General features: G+C 38.3%; 1 protein-coding gene across 1 annotated transcript in view; it reads right to left on the reverse strand.

The window, feature by feature from the left end:
• LOC121356707 (sodium channel protein type 1 subunit alpha) overlaps nucleotides 1-16516 on the reverse strand; it is a 61110-nt gene that overhangs the window by 44066 nt on the left and 528 nt on the right. Inside the window, exons 2-5 of the mRNA XM_041473403.1 lie at nucleotides 9978-10096; nucleotides 5592-5681; nucleotides 4943-5071; nucleotides 3248-3558 (exon numbers count right to left, since the gene is read on the reverse strand). Coding sequence (XP_041329337.1) covers nucleotides 3248-3558; nucleotides 4943-5071; nucleotides 5592-5681; nucleotides 9978-10096 — 649 coding nt within the window. The remainder of the gene's footprint in view (nucleotides 1-3247; nucleotides 3559-4942; nucleotides 5072-5591; nucleotides 5682-9977; nucleotides 10097-16516) is intronic.

The raw sequence follows: 16516 nt of genomic DNA on the forward strand, positions 1-16516 counted from the left end.
CCCCTAGCTCCAACACTTCTGAACCATAGCAGCTTGAGGATCAAGGTGGTACCTTTTTTGCTCCCTGAGACCATTTAAACCGCACGTTGGATTTCTTTTCCATTTAACTGTCCTGTTAGATTCCCTTAAAATTGTCTCATTTGAAAATGAGAGCAGGAGAGTTTCATCTTGACTCTGCCTGTGCTGCACAAGCCAGGCTACTAAAGGCACTAATGAATTCTGGGTCTGAGGAGGTGTCACAAGCTGCTGGCTCAGCACGTATTGATTTGCTGCAAGAAGAGACACAGTACCTGGGCCAGCTGCATCACTCCATCCTGTGAGCAAAATTCACCGTTTGGAAAAATGAGTCTTTAAGCTGTATGTAGACCTTGTTCTGACACTTTGCAAAGGATTAATTTTCAGTGTCTAATGATGTATCCACATCTCACAGGGAACAATCTCCTGTGCTGTGCCAATTGCACAGCCCTGTGTGTGGCTGCTGTCCCTCTGGGCTGGTGTGCATTGCAGAGCTGCTCTCTGCTGAAACACAGCTGTAAACAGAAAGTTGACAGGACGCTGGCCAAGCTGACCCTTAGGAAGCAAATTTTATTCTGCCTTATGTCAGCTAATCACGACTAAAACATGCTGGAACATAGCAGCTTGTTGGGAAGAATTCCAACCTGCCTTGATGTGGTTTACATGGAGAAGTCAGTCCTGATCAGCACTGCACCAGCTGAGCTGAGCTGCTACAGCAGGTCTGCATTCAGGTTCTGTGCTTCAGACAAGATGTGCCCTGCAAGGCTGCTGTACTTGCCAGCTCCACAGAAACTAGAGCCACACAGGTTTTCTGAGTGCACTGATACAGTTGGGCAAGTGCTCAAAATATTATCATGATAGGAAATTTTTTATAACACACAAGCTGAGCAGTATAAGCAGGTACACCAACCAAAGAGAAGCGAAAAATCCCTCATTACACCAGTGGTGTAAGTTTGGCTCCTCTTTAATTGATTGGGAAATGGGAAAAGCTCCTGGTAGGTGAGCATCTAACTTCAAGCAAGATTAAAGCTGTTTGAGTAAGCATAGGGTATAATATGAGAAGAACAGAGAATAATTGTTATTTCATAAAATAGATTGTGAGACGATTTTTCTCAGAAAAAAAATTGTTTATGGAAAGATTTTTAAGACAAACCTCAGCTTATCTGGAGCTAAGTTTATCAGAATTCTTATCTTGGAAAAATAAAAAGGAGTGGGGGGAAAGAAAGTGCTTGACTCATTAATGACAGGAATGCTTATGTAAAGACTCTCTAAATGGTGCCTCCAAAAATGAGCTCAGTGGTAAAATTAGGGTTTACATGCCTTTTTCTGCATAGTATGCACAAATAACGGCATAATAACTTCCATAATTCCTACAAAAGACGCTTCCATTGCACTGCTCGGAGCTGCAGGTAAAGAACATCTTATTGCCCTGTGAAGCAGCTGGTTTTTGCATCCTGTCTGCCCACCCACATGAAAAAGAGAGCAGGAAGCTGTGAGAAGAAGTCTCTTTGAAACTGCTGGTAAGCAAGGCCAACCTTATTAGTTCTAATAAGACTTCTAATTTCATTATAAATTTCATAATACATATGAAATTCTGTAAATATACCAAAGGCAGATGTAGCCATTCAACAAAGTACTTCCTGGAACCAATTCAATTGAACTTTATTTTCAGGGGGCTTCAGGTCTTCTTTAAATCAAATAAAATCAGAACTTAAGCTTATAAATTCTTTGTTAAAAAGTCAGGAAATTAAGTTTGGCCTTGAAGTCTAGGCCTTCAGTAGGAGACTACTTAGACTGTCATAACCCATGGCATGGGATCTCCATGTATTCACCTGTTCAAGTAAATTGAGTTTCACAGAAAGATTGGTTTAAGAAATTCAAATGGAAATCCACCATAGTCATTGATTAGCTGTGTGATTATAGTTAGAAGCTGTCTCACTTCTATTCAAAATTTGTCTGGCTTTGACTTGCAGCTATTGAACCTGTTATAGCTCTGCCTGCTAGATCAAAGATATGTCTACGATGAAAATTCTGTTCCCTGTGGATTTTTTTTCCTAACTGTGATCAAATCACCCCTTAAACCTTCTCTTTGATATGCTAAGTAGGCTGGGCTCCTGGTCTATCTTGGTATAAAGCATGTTTTCCAACCCTTTAATCATTCTGCTCTTTTTTGAACTTCCTCCATTTTTTTTCAACTTTCTATCTAAATTGAACTTTATATAGTATTCCAGTAGCAACTGCAGTAATGCTAAATACAGGGGTAATTATGTCTTCCTGGTCAATAATTTATTTATGTGAACAGGATATTATTTAGCTTTTTGGCTGCAGACTTTTAGCCTTAATTAGTCAGTCCTGGCTGCCCTGGAGTGCCTTAGGTGCCTCAGCCTCTATATTGTTCCCACTGCACTTCTCTATCCTGCCTTTCAGTTTCCCTGCAGCCTTACACATAAACTGCTGTGGCAATGTTTTCCAGAGCCTCTGTGGCACTATTTTCCCTGTGTCCTCATGTTGTTCTTTGTGTCACTTCTATTCTCATGACATGACACTGGCAAACACACAATTGCCACAGCAGGTGCTCACAGGAAGCAATTGTCTCTGGTGTGAGATTCATCTCTTTTTCTCCTCCTTTTTTCTATTCTTTGCTTGTGGCTTTATATTAAGAGACCTAAAAACATGCATGTACAAGCTTAAAAACCAAGCAGCTGTGCAGCACCCACTCTGATCAAAGGGCACTCCAATTAGTGCTAATAGCACTGTGAGAAGGAGCAAGCTCTAGGGAATTTGAGGAGATGCTAATGAAAACCACAGAAATGCTGTGGAAAAGTGTTGTAATCACTGCTGCGCTGGAAAGGATACCCAAGTGAGGAGATTCACCTGGAGACCCCACACTTGTCTTTGCAGCTGGTCACTGTAATCTCTTTTCTATCTCTCTCCCCTTTAGTTCTAAACATCTACAGTCTCTATGCAAACCTGTCTCACAACAAGAATTGTAAGCATTGAATTCTAAGACTTTTCTGTCTCAGGGGAGATGTGAACAAAAAGAGCTATTCCAAGTAGAAAGACCATGTTTCCTTGTTCCCTCTTCCATGCAGGCATTTAGAGCAGACGTATGAGAGAGAAAAGATTTCTGCTACTGTGTCTTAACAAAATGTATTGTCCTTTCCCTTCCTTCCTTCTAAGAACTGGGTCAGCCACAAACCAATTCAGTGAGAATTCTGCAGACAATACTTACTTTCATCTTCAATGTACCCCTTCCAGTCAAACGGAGTCACTGTTGAATTAAGCAATGTACCATTTTCACCTATGGTGCTGTTTAGCTGGGAAGTAATATTTGTTTCCAAAGTAAAATTTTCTGGAGGCCACTGCAGGCATTTATTCCTCAGGTTGCCCATGAACAGCTGCAGCCCTATCAGTGCAAATACACTCAGACAAAACACAGTCAGGATCATCACATCCGAGAGCTTCTTCACAGACTGAATCAGGGCTCCTACAATAGTCTTCAGGCCTGCAAATGGAAAGGAGTTTTTATTCTGATGTTGGAAACTTTTTCAAAGCATAAAAATTACAATGTCTCCCAGTAAAGTTACAGATTTCATGCAAAGCCCAAAAACATGATTGTAATGTCTGTGAAACAACATTTTTGTGAAGAGCTTTTTCACTTGTGAAAATGAATAAACAGCTGAAATTTATGTCCACTTGAAACTGTGAATGGAATGAGTTGCATATATTTCAAAACAACTTGTTTCAATGATAAAACAAGCAACTATTTTTTATTCATGCTGTACACTGATCTCACATAAATATCTTCCTTCTTTTCGTTTGTCAATACATCTTGCTCCAAACCTTTACTACTATCAGTTTTATAACATACTAGATTTAGAAGACAGTAGTAAAAAGCCTGTTCAGCAATAAATAGGATTGAAATTTAATGCTATAAAACTGGAAATGGTTTGGAAAATTATAGCATTTTAAGATAATAAATCCCCCATGCAACACCCATGCTATTCTTTATTATCTTATTCCTTCATCTTCTTAGTAAGTCAACATTTCAAACAGTTTTCTTTTTTAGACATAGATATTCACAAAAAATACCACATAACATCATGTAGGTAGGATACACATGGGTAAGAAGAGTTTAGGGTTACTAATACTCATTGAACGTGGAGAAGAAAGCTTGACGTCATACGATGCAAACCACACACACTGTGTACTGCAATGTCTCATGCAAGAATCTGTTAAACTCAAAGGCTGATTTCAAAAGGAAAGTGCTCATTTTCAAAAGCAATGAATCAGAGATCTCAATGAATCCTGATATCTTCTGATTCCTGCTTTTTTTGTGGAAAGAAATAAGAATTATATTTAAAAAAATATGAATTCTGGTTCATTGAATTAATACATACCTGTAGGATTAAATCACAGTTATTCAGAATTTAGGCAAAGTTTATGCTACTTGCTTGGGTCTTTCATCAAGACCGCTTTGGTGTTTTTAGCAAAAATTTAAACAGCAACAGTCAGAGGTTTACCTTTCACTGCAGTTTGCCTTGCATTAATATACTTTCAGAGCCTTCAGCTAAATTAAATGTCTCTGAAGTGAATCGCACTGATTTTACTTTGAAAGCCTAAAATTTATCTAGACTAGATTGGTAAGTTTGGAGAATGAAGTCAAAGGGAAGCTCCTTTTCTGCTCAGAAAAAAAAAATAAAAAAAAGCAGGACATGAAATTAGCCTCTCTAATACTAGCTGTACTAATGGCTTCTGCAGTATTTATGTTTACATCAAAATACGCATTTTTGAAAGTGAAAATTGTTTTAGACAAAAGTAAGTCCATAAAAGAATTTCCATTTAACAAAATTGGTATGTATCGATACTAATTTCATGCCCTTTTTGCCCTTCTCTTTCCAAGAAAAAGCAAAAAACAAGAACTTACGCAAAGGTAATGACAGTGAAATCAAGCCAGTTCCACGGATCTCGAAGAAAAGTAAAATCTTCTAAGCAAAAGCCCCTTGCAATGATTTTTATTAGTGACTCAAATGTGTAAATCCCAGTGAAAGTATACCTGAAAAATATAGGAAAATTTAATCAAAATAAGTAGCAATATTTTACATTGGTATTCTGACAGAAATGTTATGATCAAATGAAACTTTTATATTTCACAGCTGGAGAAGAAATACAGTGAATAAGCAAGGCTGCAAGCACGCACTGAATTCTCATTCTCACTTCAGTAATACTTTTGCTGTATGCTGCTCTTAACTGACATGAACATTGAAGTGCCCATGGTTCTGCTACTAATGCAGTGGTGTAAGGAAGGGTAAAAACAATGGGTAGATGCTAAACCATGGCAAAAATGAGTGGAATCTCAGTAGAATACTATCTGTAAACTATTTTCATGGTTTTTCTACCCAATTGTTCTACTAAAATGAGATTCAAATCATTATTCAACATTTCTGCATAGTTCAGAGAGGAAACAGTCATAGTGCCTCATGATAGCTCCTGTTAGCACATCTTGCACTGCAGTTACTGGCATGGTAACTCCTAGAGGAAAAGACAAAGATACATTGAAATAATGTTTAACTTACTCTACATTCTTTGTCCAGTCTGGAGGGTTACTCATGGTCATAAATACGCAGTTGGTCAAAATAGTGCACATGATAAGCATGCTGAATAATGTAGGTGCAGTTAAGGAAAACACAGTAGCTATTCACACAATATCACATCAGTCATGGCTTAAGTACAGGAAAATACTGCCACTTAAACAAAACCTTTAGACTTTGGAAAACACTGACATATGCTTTGCTTTACCTCATATTTTTCACTTTAGTACATTAGACTTTAATACTGGTCTGGATTTGTTGACACTCTGATGTTGCTTTGCTGGTGTCCTGATGTTTTGTTTTCAGCTGGTCCTGAAAGGAGATGGCTCTCACACCCTGGGAGGTAACCAAAATAATTTGCAGGAGTATACAGTTTGCCTTCAGTACCTGGCATGACTGAATAAGCGTTAGTCTTTCACTTCTACAGGCTTGGTACTAAAATTAAGAGTTGGCATATGCAAGTGAAAAAAAGTTTTCTCTATTTACCCAGAGTCAGAACTGAGCGAGTCAGTACCCAGCACAGCCAGTCTGTTGAAAACACAGAATAAAACATAAAGTTTTTAATTGCTGAAGTGAGTGCATTGCATGTTTCCCTAACACCAGCTTAATGCTTCAATCAGTGAAGCAGAAATCCATAGAGAGCTCAGAGATTAATGTGAATAGTTTTCCAGTATCACTTTTGGTCTCTCTCAAAACCCAGCAAAATCAGTGTATCTGTTTCTACTAATGCTATAATTTGAAAAGGTTTCAATATTTACGTCAATTGCATGAAAAGCACAGAAAACTGGTGAAGATTAGAATGAAATTAATTTTTATTTGATGTTCCAGCAAGGAACATTTAGGTACTTTGGGACTATGAAACCCAGGCCCACAGCTCAGAGGGGCTGGTTCTAGGGAGGTGGGACAATCCACTGGGGCTTCATGACATTCAATGCAATGTTCTTTGTCCACCAGATCACTGCCTCTTCAGACTGTGCAGTTCTTCCCTTTTTGTGGCAATAACTTCAAACATTTGGAAATACTGAAGTAACCAAACTAGATGAAAACCTGACTCAAAATGGCCACATGATGGCAGCAAAAAATAAGCGCTGCTACACATTTATACCAAATGGTTAATTTATTTTTCCTCCACTCATCTCTCTAAATTATGTATTCCTTAGAAGTCCTTGCATCACCACAACTGGCAAAGAAAATGGTTTAAACTAAAGAAAGCTGTTTACAGCTAAACTTGTATCTGAGAGCCCAGGATTTAATTTTTTTTTTAATCAAGTAGATAGCATTTGGTTGTTTCGGGTATATTTTTATACCACTGACGAAAAATGAAACAAGAAAAGTAGTATCACGATCTAAACTTCTCAGAAAATGGCTACAATTATTAAGATTTTTGCTTAGAGCAGCTGAAAAATTAGATCTTTAGCATAACTTTTCAATAAACACTCAAATCACAGGGAAGGAATTAGCTGCCTGATTCCCACAGACAGGTGTGTGCCTTTTCTCTAAATGGCTGATCCAGCAGCGGACATTTTGGCATATTTCAGTAAGTGACTTAACTAGTTTTGAAGATCATGTTGCCATACAAACTCTGTAGAGTAAACATTGTTCAGTGCCTTAGAATAAATTATTAGAATGCCTTACAGTGTTTGTCACCACAATCCACAGACAGGTCTAAAGAGCCTGCTTTAATTTAATTAGGAAACTCCTTTAAATATAGAGAATCCATTCTGAATCCAAGTCGGAGATGTGTGGCTGCAGTTTCAGTCATCTCATGAAAGAGTTAGAGAAGTGCAATGTGCTCTTAGGAGAGCTGGGGTTTTACCCTGTGCAGTGTGTTGTGAGATTTCAGCTCCAGGTACCATTCATATCAAGGGCCACAGGTAGGTCCTTGCACATTGCTCACTCTTTACAAAACCTGGCACATCTGGGAGCCAAAAGTTGCCAAAGTGCTGTTCGCTCTGAAAGGGAGCAGATGCTCATTAAGGGCTAAAATACTTAGAAATATAGACTGCCATTTCTCTTAACTGGCACATTCAATGTCTATGCATCTCTTCTGTCCTATCACACATTTTGAGTGATTGATTTACAAGCTCAATATTCCCTTAATTTACTATTTTATGTTCTATAACAATTCAACTATACACATAGACAAAAAAAAAAATCTGATCTATGATGACTGCCTTTTTCATGCTCTTCCCATACAGTCATGCAGAGGCACCACACAGCCTCAAGCTAATCGATTAAAGGAGCAGCTGAAGTCTCTTATCACCTGTGTGGATTGGTGGAAGATGAAACAATTGGGAAAAAAAACAAATATTGCCAAGTGGTTTCACAGATACCGTCTGGCAGTCAGGCCACACTGAGGAATACTGTAATTTAAGCTTCCAGAGCCTTGCACAGGAGCACTTGCACATTTTCCCTAGAGCACCTCCTCAATCCTTTCTAACAGAAATCTCTAACATTGCAGCTCCAGCCACTGCCACCTCCCTTTTTTTTGAGTGCTCAACACTCTACTTATTCTCACCTTTTCATTCTTTCCTATAAATTGCTAAACCCTGGCTATCTCCCATCACTCTTGTGCTGCCTCCTCAGTTCTATGTTCTACCTTAAGTCTAGTCAGGCAGGCAAAAGAGAAGAGGGAAAAAAATAAAAAAGCAGACTACCAGGAGATGAGTCAGCAGAGAGAAACTCATGCTGTTACCAGTTTCTGCATTCAGTATTACAGTGGTACTGGCAGTGAGAATAATTGCAGAGAAAGTCTGGGAGCACTGGAAAGAGACACACTCTGTTTCTCTGCAGGGCAGCAATATCTGCTCACGTGTCTGGGCACATGTGATCAGATCACCCTGTACAGAGGTTCAGAGAATCTGGAGGACAGACAGATGAAGGTTTTCTAACCAATGTGCTAGTTTCATTGTGCTCAACACTAGACTTTAATCACACTGAAGGCACATTTCTGTGACAAAGGCCAAAATGCCAAACACCTGCCACAAAATGGGGAGGAAATAGTTTGTCTATAAAAATCAGAGGATTGTTAAAAATAATAATGAATTTTACCCCTCATCTTTTTTATGTAGGTAGCTAATCTTGTATAGGCAGCTGAGATTTGAATTGTAAAACGGAACATATTTTATGGTTCTTAGTTAAAACACTTCAATATTTGAAGTGTTTGTACTATAATGAATAATACTAAAAAATTAGAAAATTGCAGAACCTGCACATCTATTCTTATGTTTTAGATTAAATAAAACCAATCCTATGCCTATATCTAAGACAAAAATAGCCCCTGCAATAGTTAGCTGGCTGTAAGAAGAAATCAGTCCATATACTGAAAGAAAATTTCTTCCTATGATAGAGTTAAATTGCACAATCAGTTCATAGGTGGAAGGAAAAATACTGAAATTACATATTGTCTGTTGGAATTTCTTTTGTTCTTACTGTCATCAAGACCAGCTGGATACTCTTTGAAGACAATTAGCAGAAACTTAAAACCAAGACCAAACTCAGCAACCAATATGCCAGTGAAAAGCATTACCCACAGCTGAGGCAGATGCAGTGTTGGAAGGTACTGCAAACCAGTGTCATGTGAAGGAATGAGCTTTCATTGGAGGCTGCAATCTGACAGAATTTGGCTGTGTTTTCTCACCATCACCACCACTGTGTCTGTAGGTCTCTGTCTCCTCTTAGCTACTGTCCCCAAATGCTCCCTAACTCCTCTCCAGCCTGACACCTTCCTTTTCTCCCACACTGTTTTAACTTCCCAGGAGTTCAGAGTAAAAGGTGTTCTGAGCCAGCAACCATCAGCCTTGTTTCTTACTTTTTCCAAAGACCTAGAAAATTCTGCCAGCAGTCTCTATTAATAAGGCTTCTGCCTTTCACTACTTGTTCACTGTTAAAAGTCTTACTGTCACACTGAAATTTTCATTTGATAACTACATTTCTCAGTCCTGAGGTTCTGCAAAAAACCCGAACTGCACCAAAACCTCACCCACTAGAAATTCCCATCAACCTGTTAGGACCATCAGGCAGCAATCCCCCATGTCAGTCTAGAACTTTACCACGTGCACCATCCCATCAGTGATGGTCCCCCAATCTGTCCACCATCTGCAGGATGTACAGATGCTTTGCAAGCCGCCTGCAGGAATGCTGCCTATGCTTTCTGGCAATGTGTTACATTTGGCAGAGGCTTATGGTGCAACTGGGAGGGTTTGGGAATGTGAGAACCAGTCTGCACCAGCCAGGCTTCAGGCACACTGCTGCAGCAGGCTACAAAGCTGATCTTGAGGATAGCCCCACAAGGGTCCTGAACCTTTATTTGTGATGAAATCATTATCTGTTTTCTTCATTTCATTTTGAACAACCACTAAAAAAGGATATGAATGTACCAAAATTTTAATAGCTATTTTTCTAAGAGGGTTGAAGGGTGTTAAAATGTACAGGGCAGAGGTGGCACTGAATCGGAAGATTGCCTTCCCTTTATTCAATACTATAAAGGTCTGAAAAAGAGAAAGAAAAGACATTTTATCAGAGTTTATTCACTGTAGATTCTCATTTAAAAATGGTGACAAGTAAGCAATCACCAAAATTGTAAATTTTTGAACAGTTAATACAAAAATCACAAATAATTTTTCAAATAAAGATTATTTCCAGTACTTACCTGATGAATCTAACATATGAAAATGCAATAAATTCAATTCATTAATGTTTTTGTTTTACATCTTAATTAAACAAACTCAATAAAGTAATATCCCTTTTCATGTGTTTCTTGTAAATAAAGATGTATAAATTATTAACTGAAATTTTAATTTTATTTATGTTTTCCCCCAGGAAACTCTCCCTGTTTGAAATAGCACAAGCAGGGTGTGGTGGTGCATTCCCTCCCACTCTTTTCCACACTACTTGTGGACTTTATTGATATATTAGTCTTACTAACTGGAAATCCTTCTGGAAACTGATTTATTAGACTATACACTTGTGTAATTTTTGGGATTTTGTGCTAAGGAGAGAGGGAAATAGCAGTAACATATACAGCCGTATTTAGGTAGGTCTCTGAGTACTGGAAATCTGAATATACCTTACTGGAGAAGAGCAAAAGACAATCCCAAATTATCCTCCTGCACAACTGTGGTTTCTAGATGTGAAAATTTCCCAGAAAGCACATTCTTTTAAAATTTAACTTTTAATATCTATGGAGCTAATCAAATTTAGAGAAACTTGCAGGCATTCAAGCCTTACTTCAGAGGATTGTAGAAGACCTTGTAGGTTAAATGTCTCAACTAAATCCATGAGCCAAAGACAAACAGTATGAGAGCAAACCCTGCAAACACTGCTTTGCTCCACTGCAGGATATCACGGCTGCACCTGCCCTCGCACTACAGCACACAAAATGTGGGATGTCGGGTTCTTTTGTGTCACTAAGGTGCTCTTCAACTGCAAGATCAATCAGAAGAGAATGAAAAACAGCACAGAAGGAAAAAAAGGCTCAGTAACTCAGAAAAAATCTGCACGTGAAAGGGACGATGCAAGAATAATAACCTAAATTCAAGTGAAATTAAAGGAAAATTTCCTAAATTTCTTTTCTCATTTTTTGTTTTTTCCATTGTCAGAGTTGTATATTTTGTGCATAAGCAATGAGAAAGCCTCCCTGATTTTTGTAAAAAAGATCCCTGATGTTTGCTGATGAGATGAGCTGTAAGCTAGAATTCCAGTGGTATCGTGGGTGAGGGTATGCTGGTTTCATCTGGTGTCCATGACATCAAGTATTGCTTCAAGACTGTAAGCAGTGAACTACATGACTATTTCCAGGAAGGCTGGCAGACAGGGAAAATGTGCCAAGGAGGTTCAAGGAGGACAATGCTTCAGTCTGGTGTGATTTGCAAAGTTTAGAATGTATGGACCGTGAGGTACAGCTACCAATGTCTAGAAGGATGCAGAACGTGGAGAGAGATGTGGAGATGGGGCTTTACTGAAGACAGAGGAGAAGCAAGGATTAAACTGTGAGCAAAAGCTGCTTCAGTCCCAGTGGCTTCTTCCCTGAGCTGTCCCTCCATCACAGCTCTACACAGAACACCTTCTCCTTCAAACCAAACCCCCTAGGAGTAAGGGACACTACCAGGCAGACTTTACTCTGTCTTGAGTACAAATTCAACATGTGTAGGAGTGTATAATATATGTATATGATTTCCCAATTCTGCACAGGAATGGAGAAACTGCATGTGAAGCTGAGGACGGCCTCAGCTAATGTTTCAAATTACACATCCAGTTTGGGCTTACAGGTAACAGCCTGCAGATGACCTGACCTTACATGAAGCCTTCATTTCAACTCCTGAACCAACCAACCAGAAGAAAGACTTTCTGGCACAATGTTTTAAAACCTCACACGCCAAGGGGGAAGGTGAATTTCCTCTGCCAGGTCTGTCCCCAGCCCCCAGGACTCACATCTCAGACGCCTCCAACTCATGCTCTTTTTTGTAGTTATGAGGTAGTTGACGAAATGCATTAAAAATCACACTTCCTACTAACTCTGTATTTAAGACTACTGCACCTTCATTTAGTCAACCTACATTTTTTAAAAAATCTTTGAACACAAGCATATTAAACATACATCTATTTTCTTACATGCCTTATGGAAAATAACAGCATGCTGGCACAGTTCCAGTTGGAAGCTGCTGCTATTTTAGCTGTTCTACTTTCTGCTGCCCTGCATAAGCAGAACGAACAAGACATAAATTCCCTACCTCAGTTTTAATTTTTCACTCAAAGCATCTTTGTGACTTGAGCTTTCAGAATGACTTTGTTGGTCCTGTAACATCTAGCCTTAAATATGAATTAAAACTGTACCTTATTTCTGAAGGAAAATTTTAATTAGAAAGTACAGGTAAGAGCTGATATGCCCTGTGTAAGCTCCCTGCTATGCCTGCTAAATCTCACTCCACTCTCAACCCAGATGCAAGCCAATGTGTAGGCAGTGTGGATGAACATGAAGAATTGTACCCAAAACTGTCAGCACAAAGTAGACATACACTAAGAAAAGCTAGATAAATTCTAAATAAATTTTTATATGAAGGATTATGTATAGACTTCAGGCCTTATGTTTTATTCATTTTTATAAAGGCACAAAACCGACTCACACTCAAAGTGTTTGATTGCAAATATAAATTCAGAGTTCCCTGAAAGGAAGTCCCTCATTTGCTGCTTTTGTATCTGTAACCTAAAACCTAATCCATCTTCTGCCATATTGAAATAAAGCCAAAAGCTGAATTCTTAGCAGGGAAAAGGAGGAGGAGTGTTTTGAGAAGATGTAGCTAAGAGAGAAGAGTCAACACTGAATAAAGATAAGGTCTCTGAGAACCTCTTGGGATAAGGAGTTCCCAAAACCTTATTTCTCCTCTCCTTCCTCCTAGTTAGATTTAAATGTAGTTTCTGGAAGGCTAGATTTAGTGCACTTTGTGCTACTCCACTGCATTTCCACCTTCTGAAAGACAGGAGCAGGATACAACATTGAGCTGGGTCCTCAGCTTCTCTGGAAAAGCTCCTGCAGCACCTGGAACAGGACACTCATGGCATATGAGAAGTTTCAGTTTCTTGGGCTTGTGGTTATCTTTTGAAACAATGTTTTCTAGCAAGTCCTTTTTTGCTTTGCTAAAGCTTTTAACTTAAAAATTATTTCACAACTATGAAAATATCCAAAATCACTACTGTATGGAACTTTGCTGGTGTAATAAATTGAAGCAATTTTACAGAATCTTTTTGGGTTTTTTTGCAATCCAAGACACATCTGGGAAATCCAGGAGTTAGTGATTTGATCAGATTAGGGACTGATATGGAATGCCAGGAGACAAGGAGGCATCTTTGCTGACAGACATCATTCAGATGGCAAGAGGCAGGGCATGGAGTGGCAATAAACAATGTTATGTCTCTATCACAGCAGGAGGAAAGTGAAGTTTTACCCACTTAGTTCCATTTTTTCTGTCCCTCCTCTTTAATGTAGCAGCCTGGGTTCAGAGGAAAAGAGCCAGCCCTAAAGTATGAAACCAAGTGGACCAGATTTTGATTCATGCCCGCAGGTCAGGATCTTAGGGGATTCCAGCTGCTCTGTTCTCTACAGACAATGAAGTGAACATCACTGATCCTTTGTGATGGCAGCCTGAGCATGAGCAGGCAGGCACTATTATACAGGGAACACACAGGTTTGCACTTATACAGAAGCAGAACACAAAACATGAGTGAACTTCCTGCTCACTTTTAATCAATTTTGGATTAAAAAAAAAAAATAAAAGAAAAAAGACTGTTGCAACCCTTTAGGATGCTAAATCTCATGGTTCTAAAGACCAGCATTATTGGCCACCACAGTCAGCAGCATTTCATATAATGAAATTGTAATATGAATCGTATAGGACAACATTATTCTATTCTTTTACAATAAAATAATTATGTTTCAAGGGTACAATTGCTGGCTTTCAAGCTATTTGTGATACAGTGTAAATCAAAAATATGATCAAGTGTGTAAACCTGCTGTAATGGGCTGTCCTACTGTCAAACAGCAGTTGTCAATATTTTCCTTTTCCTTTCAACTTCAGATTAGTATTGATATACTAATATGTATGTATGTATACATATGGATATGTATGAATATGTATGTATACATATGGATATGTCCTCTTTCATGGTAGGTTTTACATAGAAACACACTTACAAAACCATAAAACTATTATACCTATTTGGGTTTTCTTCTCTTAAAATATGTTTTATTTTAACTTTTCATCTCAAGCCTACTTCAGGCACAAATTAAGGCTCTCAAACCAGCTCAAAATATGTATTTATTTCTGTCTTATTCTCTATTAAACTGCATCAAATAATGGCATGCACAAACCTTTTGCTTAGAAAAAGTAGTCCCAAGGATGGAACATAAAACACTCTAGATGACATTTAAACATTCACTGCATGAAAAATACAGTGAGTTTGATCAATCTTGATGTAAAGAATGGGGGGGGGGGAACCCAAGAGAGATGCAATGTTTGCATATAAGGCAAATAATGGATGACTTCATTCATGACCCAAGCTTGTAATAAAAAAATATTCCTAAAATTCCTACACAGATTTTCCAAATAAACACCAGTTCTGTGAGCAACCATTTGTGTTCCTTATTTGAAAGTTTGAAAGCCAAATTGTTTGGTGGTTTCTGTCAACAAATCAGCTACAGTTTATGCAGAGATCTTAACAGAGCTCTGAAAAAAACAGTGGCATCTGGTAATCCTCTACATTTGCCCTAACCCTTTTTGCAAATAAGCATTTTCCTTTATTCTGGTGTTTTTCATTAGATCCATGACATTTCAGGCAGATGCCTCACCAGGGAGAAGCACAACATCTCTAATGATTGTGCAGCAGTTTGGGGAGGGTGTGCTGATGGACTTCTTGGCTTTACAAGATGAAATTCAGAGAGGGGTAAAGAAGAAGCTGAAATGTTAAGCATTACAGAGATAAATACATTGAGCATTCCTGTGTGTCTTCCTAGAGATGTTTACTCCTGCTACAAGCTTTTCTCAAATTATTTCTCCTTCTGAGACTTGCAGTAGCATCAACTGCTGCCAATAGTTTCAAGATAAAAGTGAAACAAGACATAAGTACTTCCAGAATTCACATACATAGATAATACAATTTAGAAATTAGATATTTTAAAGGAGAATTATAGGTGAAAAATTGAAACAGGTGTTGATTTTCTGTTAGGAACATCTATTTTCCTCTTACTGAGGGAAGAAAAAGCAGAGAGAATTGAAGCATTTGAGAAATTTTTGCCTTGTCTTAGACTGACAGGGCTGTTTCTATTTCCGTCCTGTAGAAGACTAAAGCACGTGCATAGAGAGAATATGTGGACTTCAGCAGAAAGAGGAGAATCCCGGGGAGGGGGGGATGTGTTTAAACCATACATATTTAGTGTGCAAGTAAAAAGATTCTTCCTTTCAAATAGTACAGAAATTTGACTGAATACGCTCAGATGGTTTCTCTCCATTTCTTGCAATTCTATCACCAGACCTGGCTGATTTAGTAAGTTTTTGTGAGAAGGGACTAAAGGGACTGAAAGAGTCTTCCATTCCCAAGGGCTTGAGAGGCATATCTATCATAGGTCATATGTGTCATGTATCTGTTTTCACTGCCAGAAACATAAGACACACTGATTTGGCTATAAAGGTCCAGGATGAGCTGTGGGCAGGTAGGGATAAAATTATATGGAATACTGTATCATAAACAGACACAATTAGTACAGAACTCTACAAGGCCTGCTTTTATAGAAACACATCTTTTATCTTTGTAAAAGTAGAACTGTGATTTAAAGATAAATCTTCATATGCTGTGAATGGCAGATAAAGGCCCTTTCAGAGGCACCAGATAATAGAGATAAAAAAAATTTGTTCGTTCACACAGTATTTTCTCTCTTGTCAAAATAGGACTCATAAATCACATGAAATTTAGCAAGCTGAGACACTTAGAACACAGTAGGTTGTGAAAGTCAAAATAACTCTTATCTTAATATTGACATTTTTACAATCAGAATGCAGTGAAGTATCACCCAATCTAGCTACAGCTATAGAGCATGAACTTTTTCTGCCACTTATAGGCTGTGCAACAGGATCATTCTGAAAGGATTCCAGGCCTGCCCAAAGCCAGTTTCACTAAAACTTTAAACTCAGTTTCTATACTCTTTTGTTACATTCACTGTTTATCTATTTGTTTCCCTACTGATTCCATAAATTTTCTAAGCATTTGCTGTCAAAGCAGATTGCTGTGAACAAAACGTTCTATGGATCAGTTCATCCTGTCAGTTTTAAGTTTGAAGAACCTTAGAGAATTTTGGTGTCCTCAGTATGAATGTATGTTCATTTTTAAGAAGTTTATAGAGTATATATGTATTACATATC

The sequence above is a fragment of the Pyrgilauda ruficollis genome, unplaced genomic scaffold (genome assembly GCF_017590135.1).
Source record: "Pyrgilauda ruficollis isolate IOZ18807 unplaced genomic scaffold, ASM1759013v1 scaffold3, whole genome shotgun sequence".
Taxonomy (NCBI): domain Eukaryota; kingdom Metazoa; phylum Chordata; class Aves; order Passeriformes; family Passeridae; genus Pyrgilauda; species Pyrgilauda ruficollis.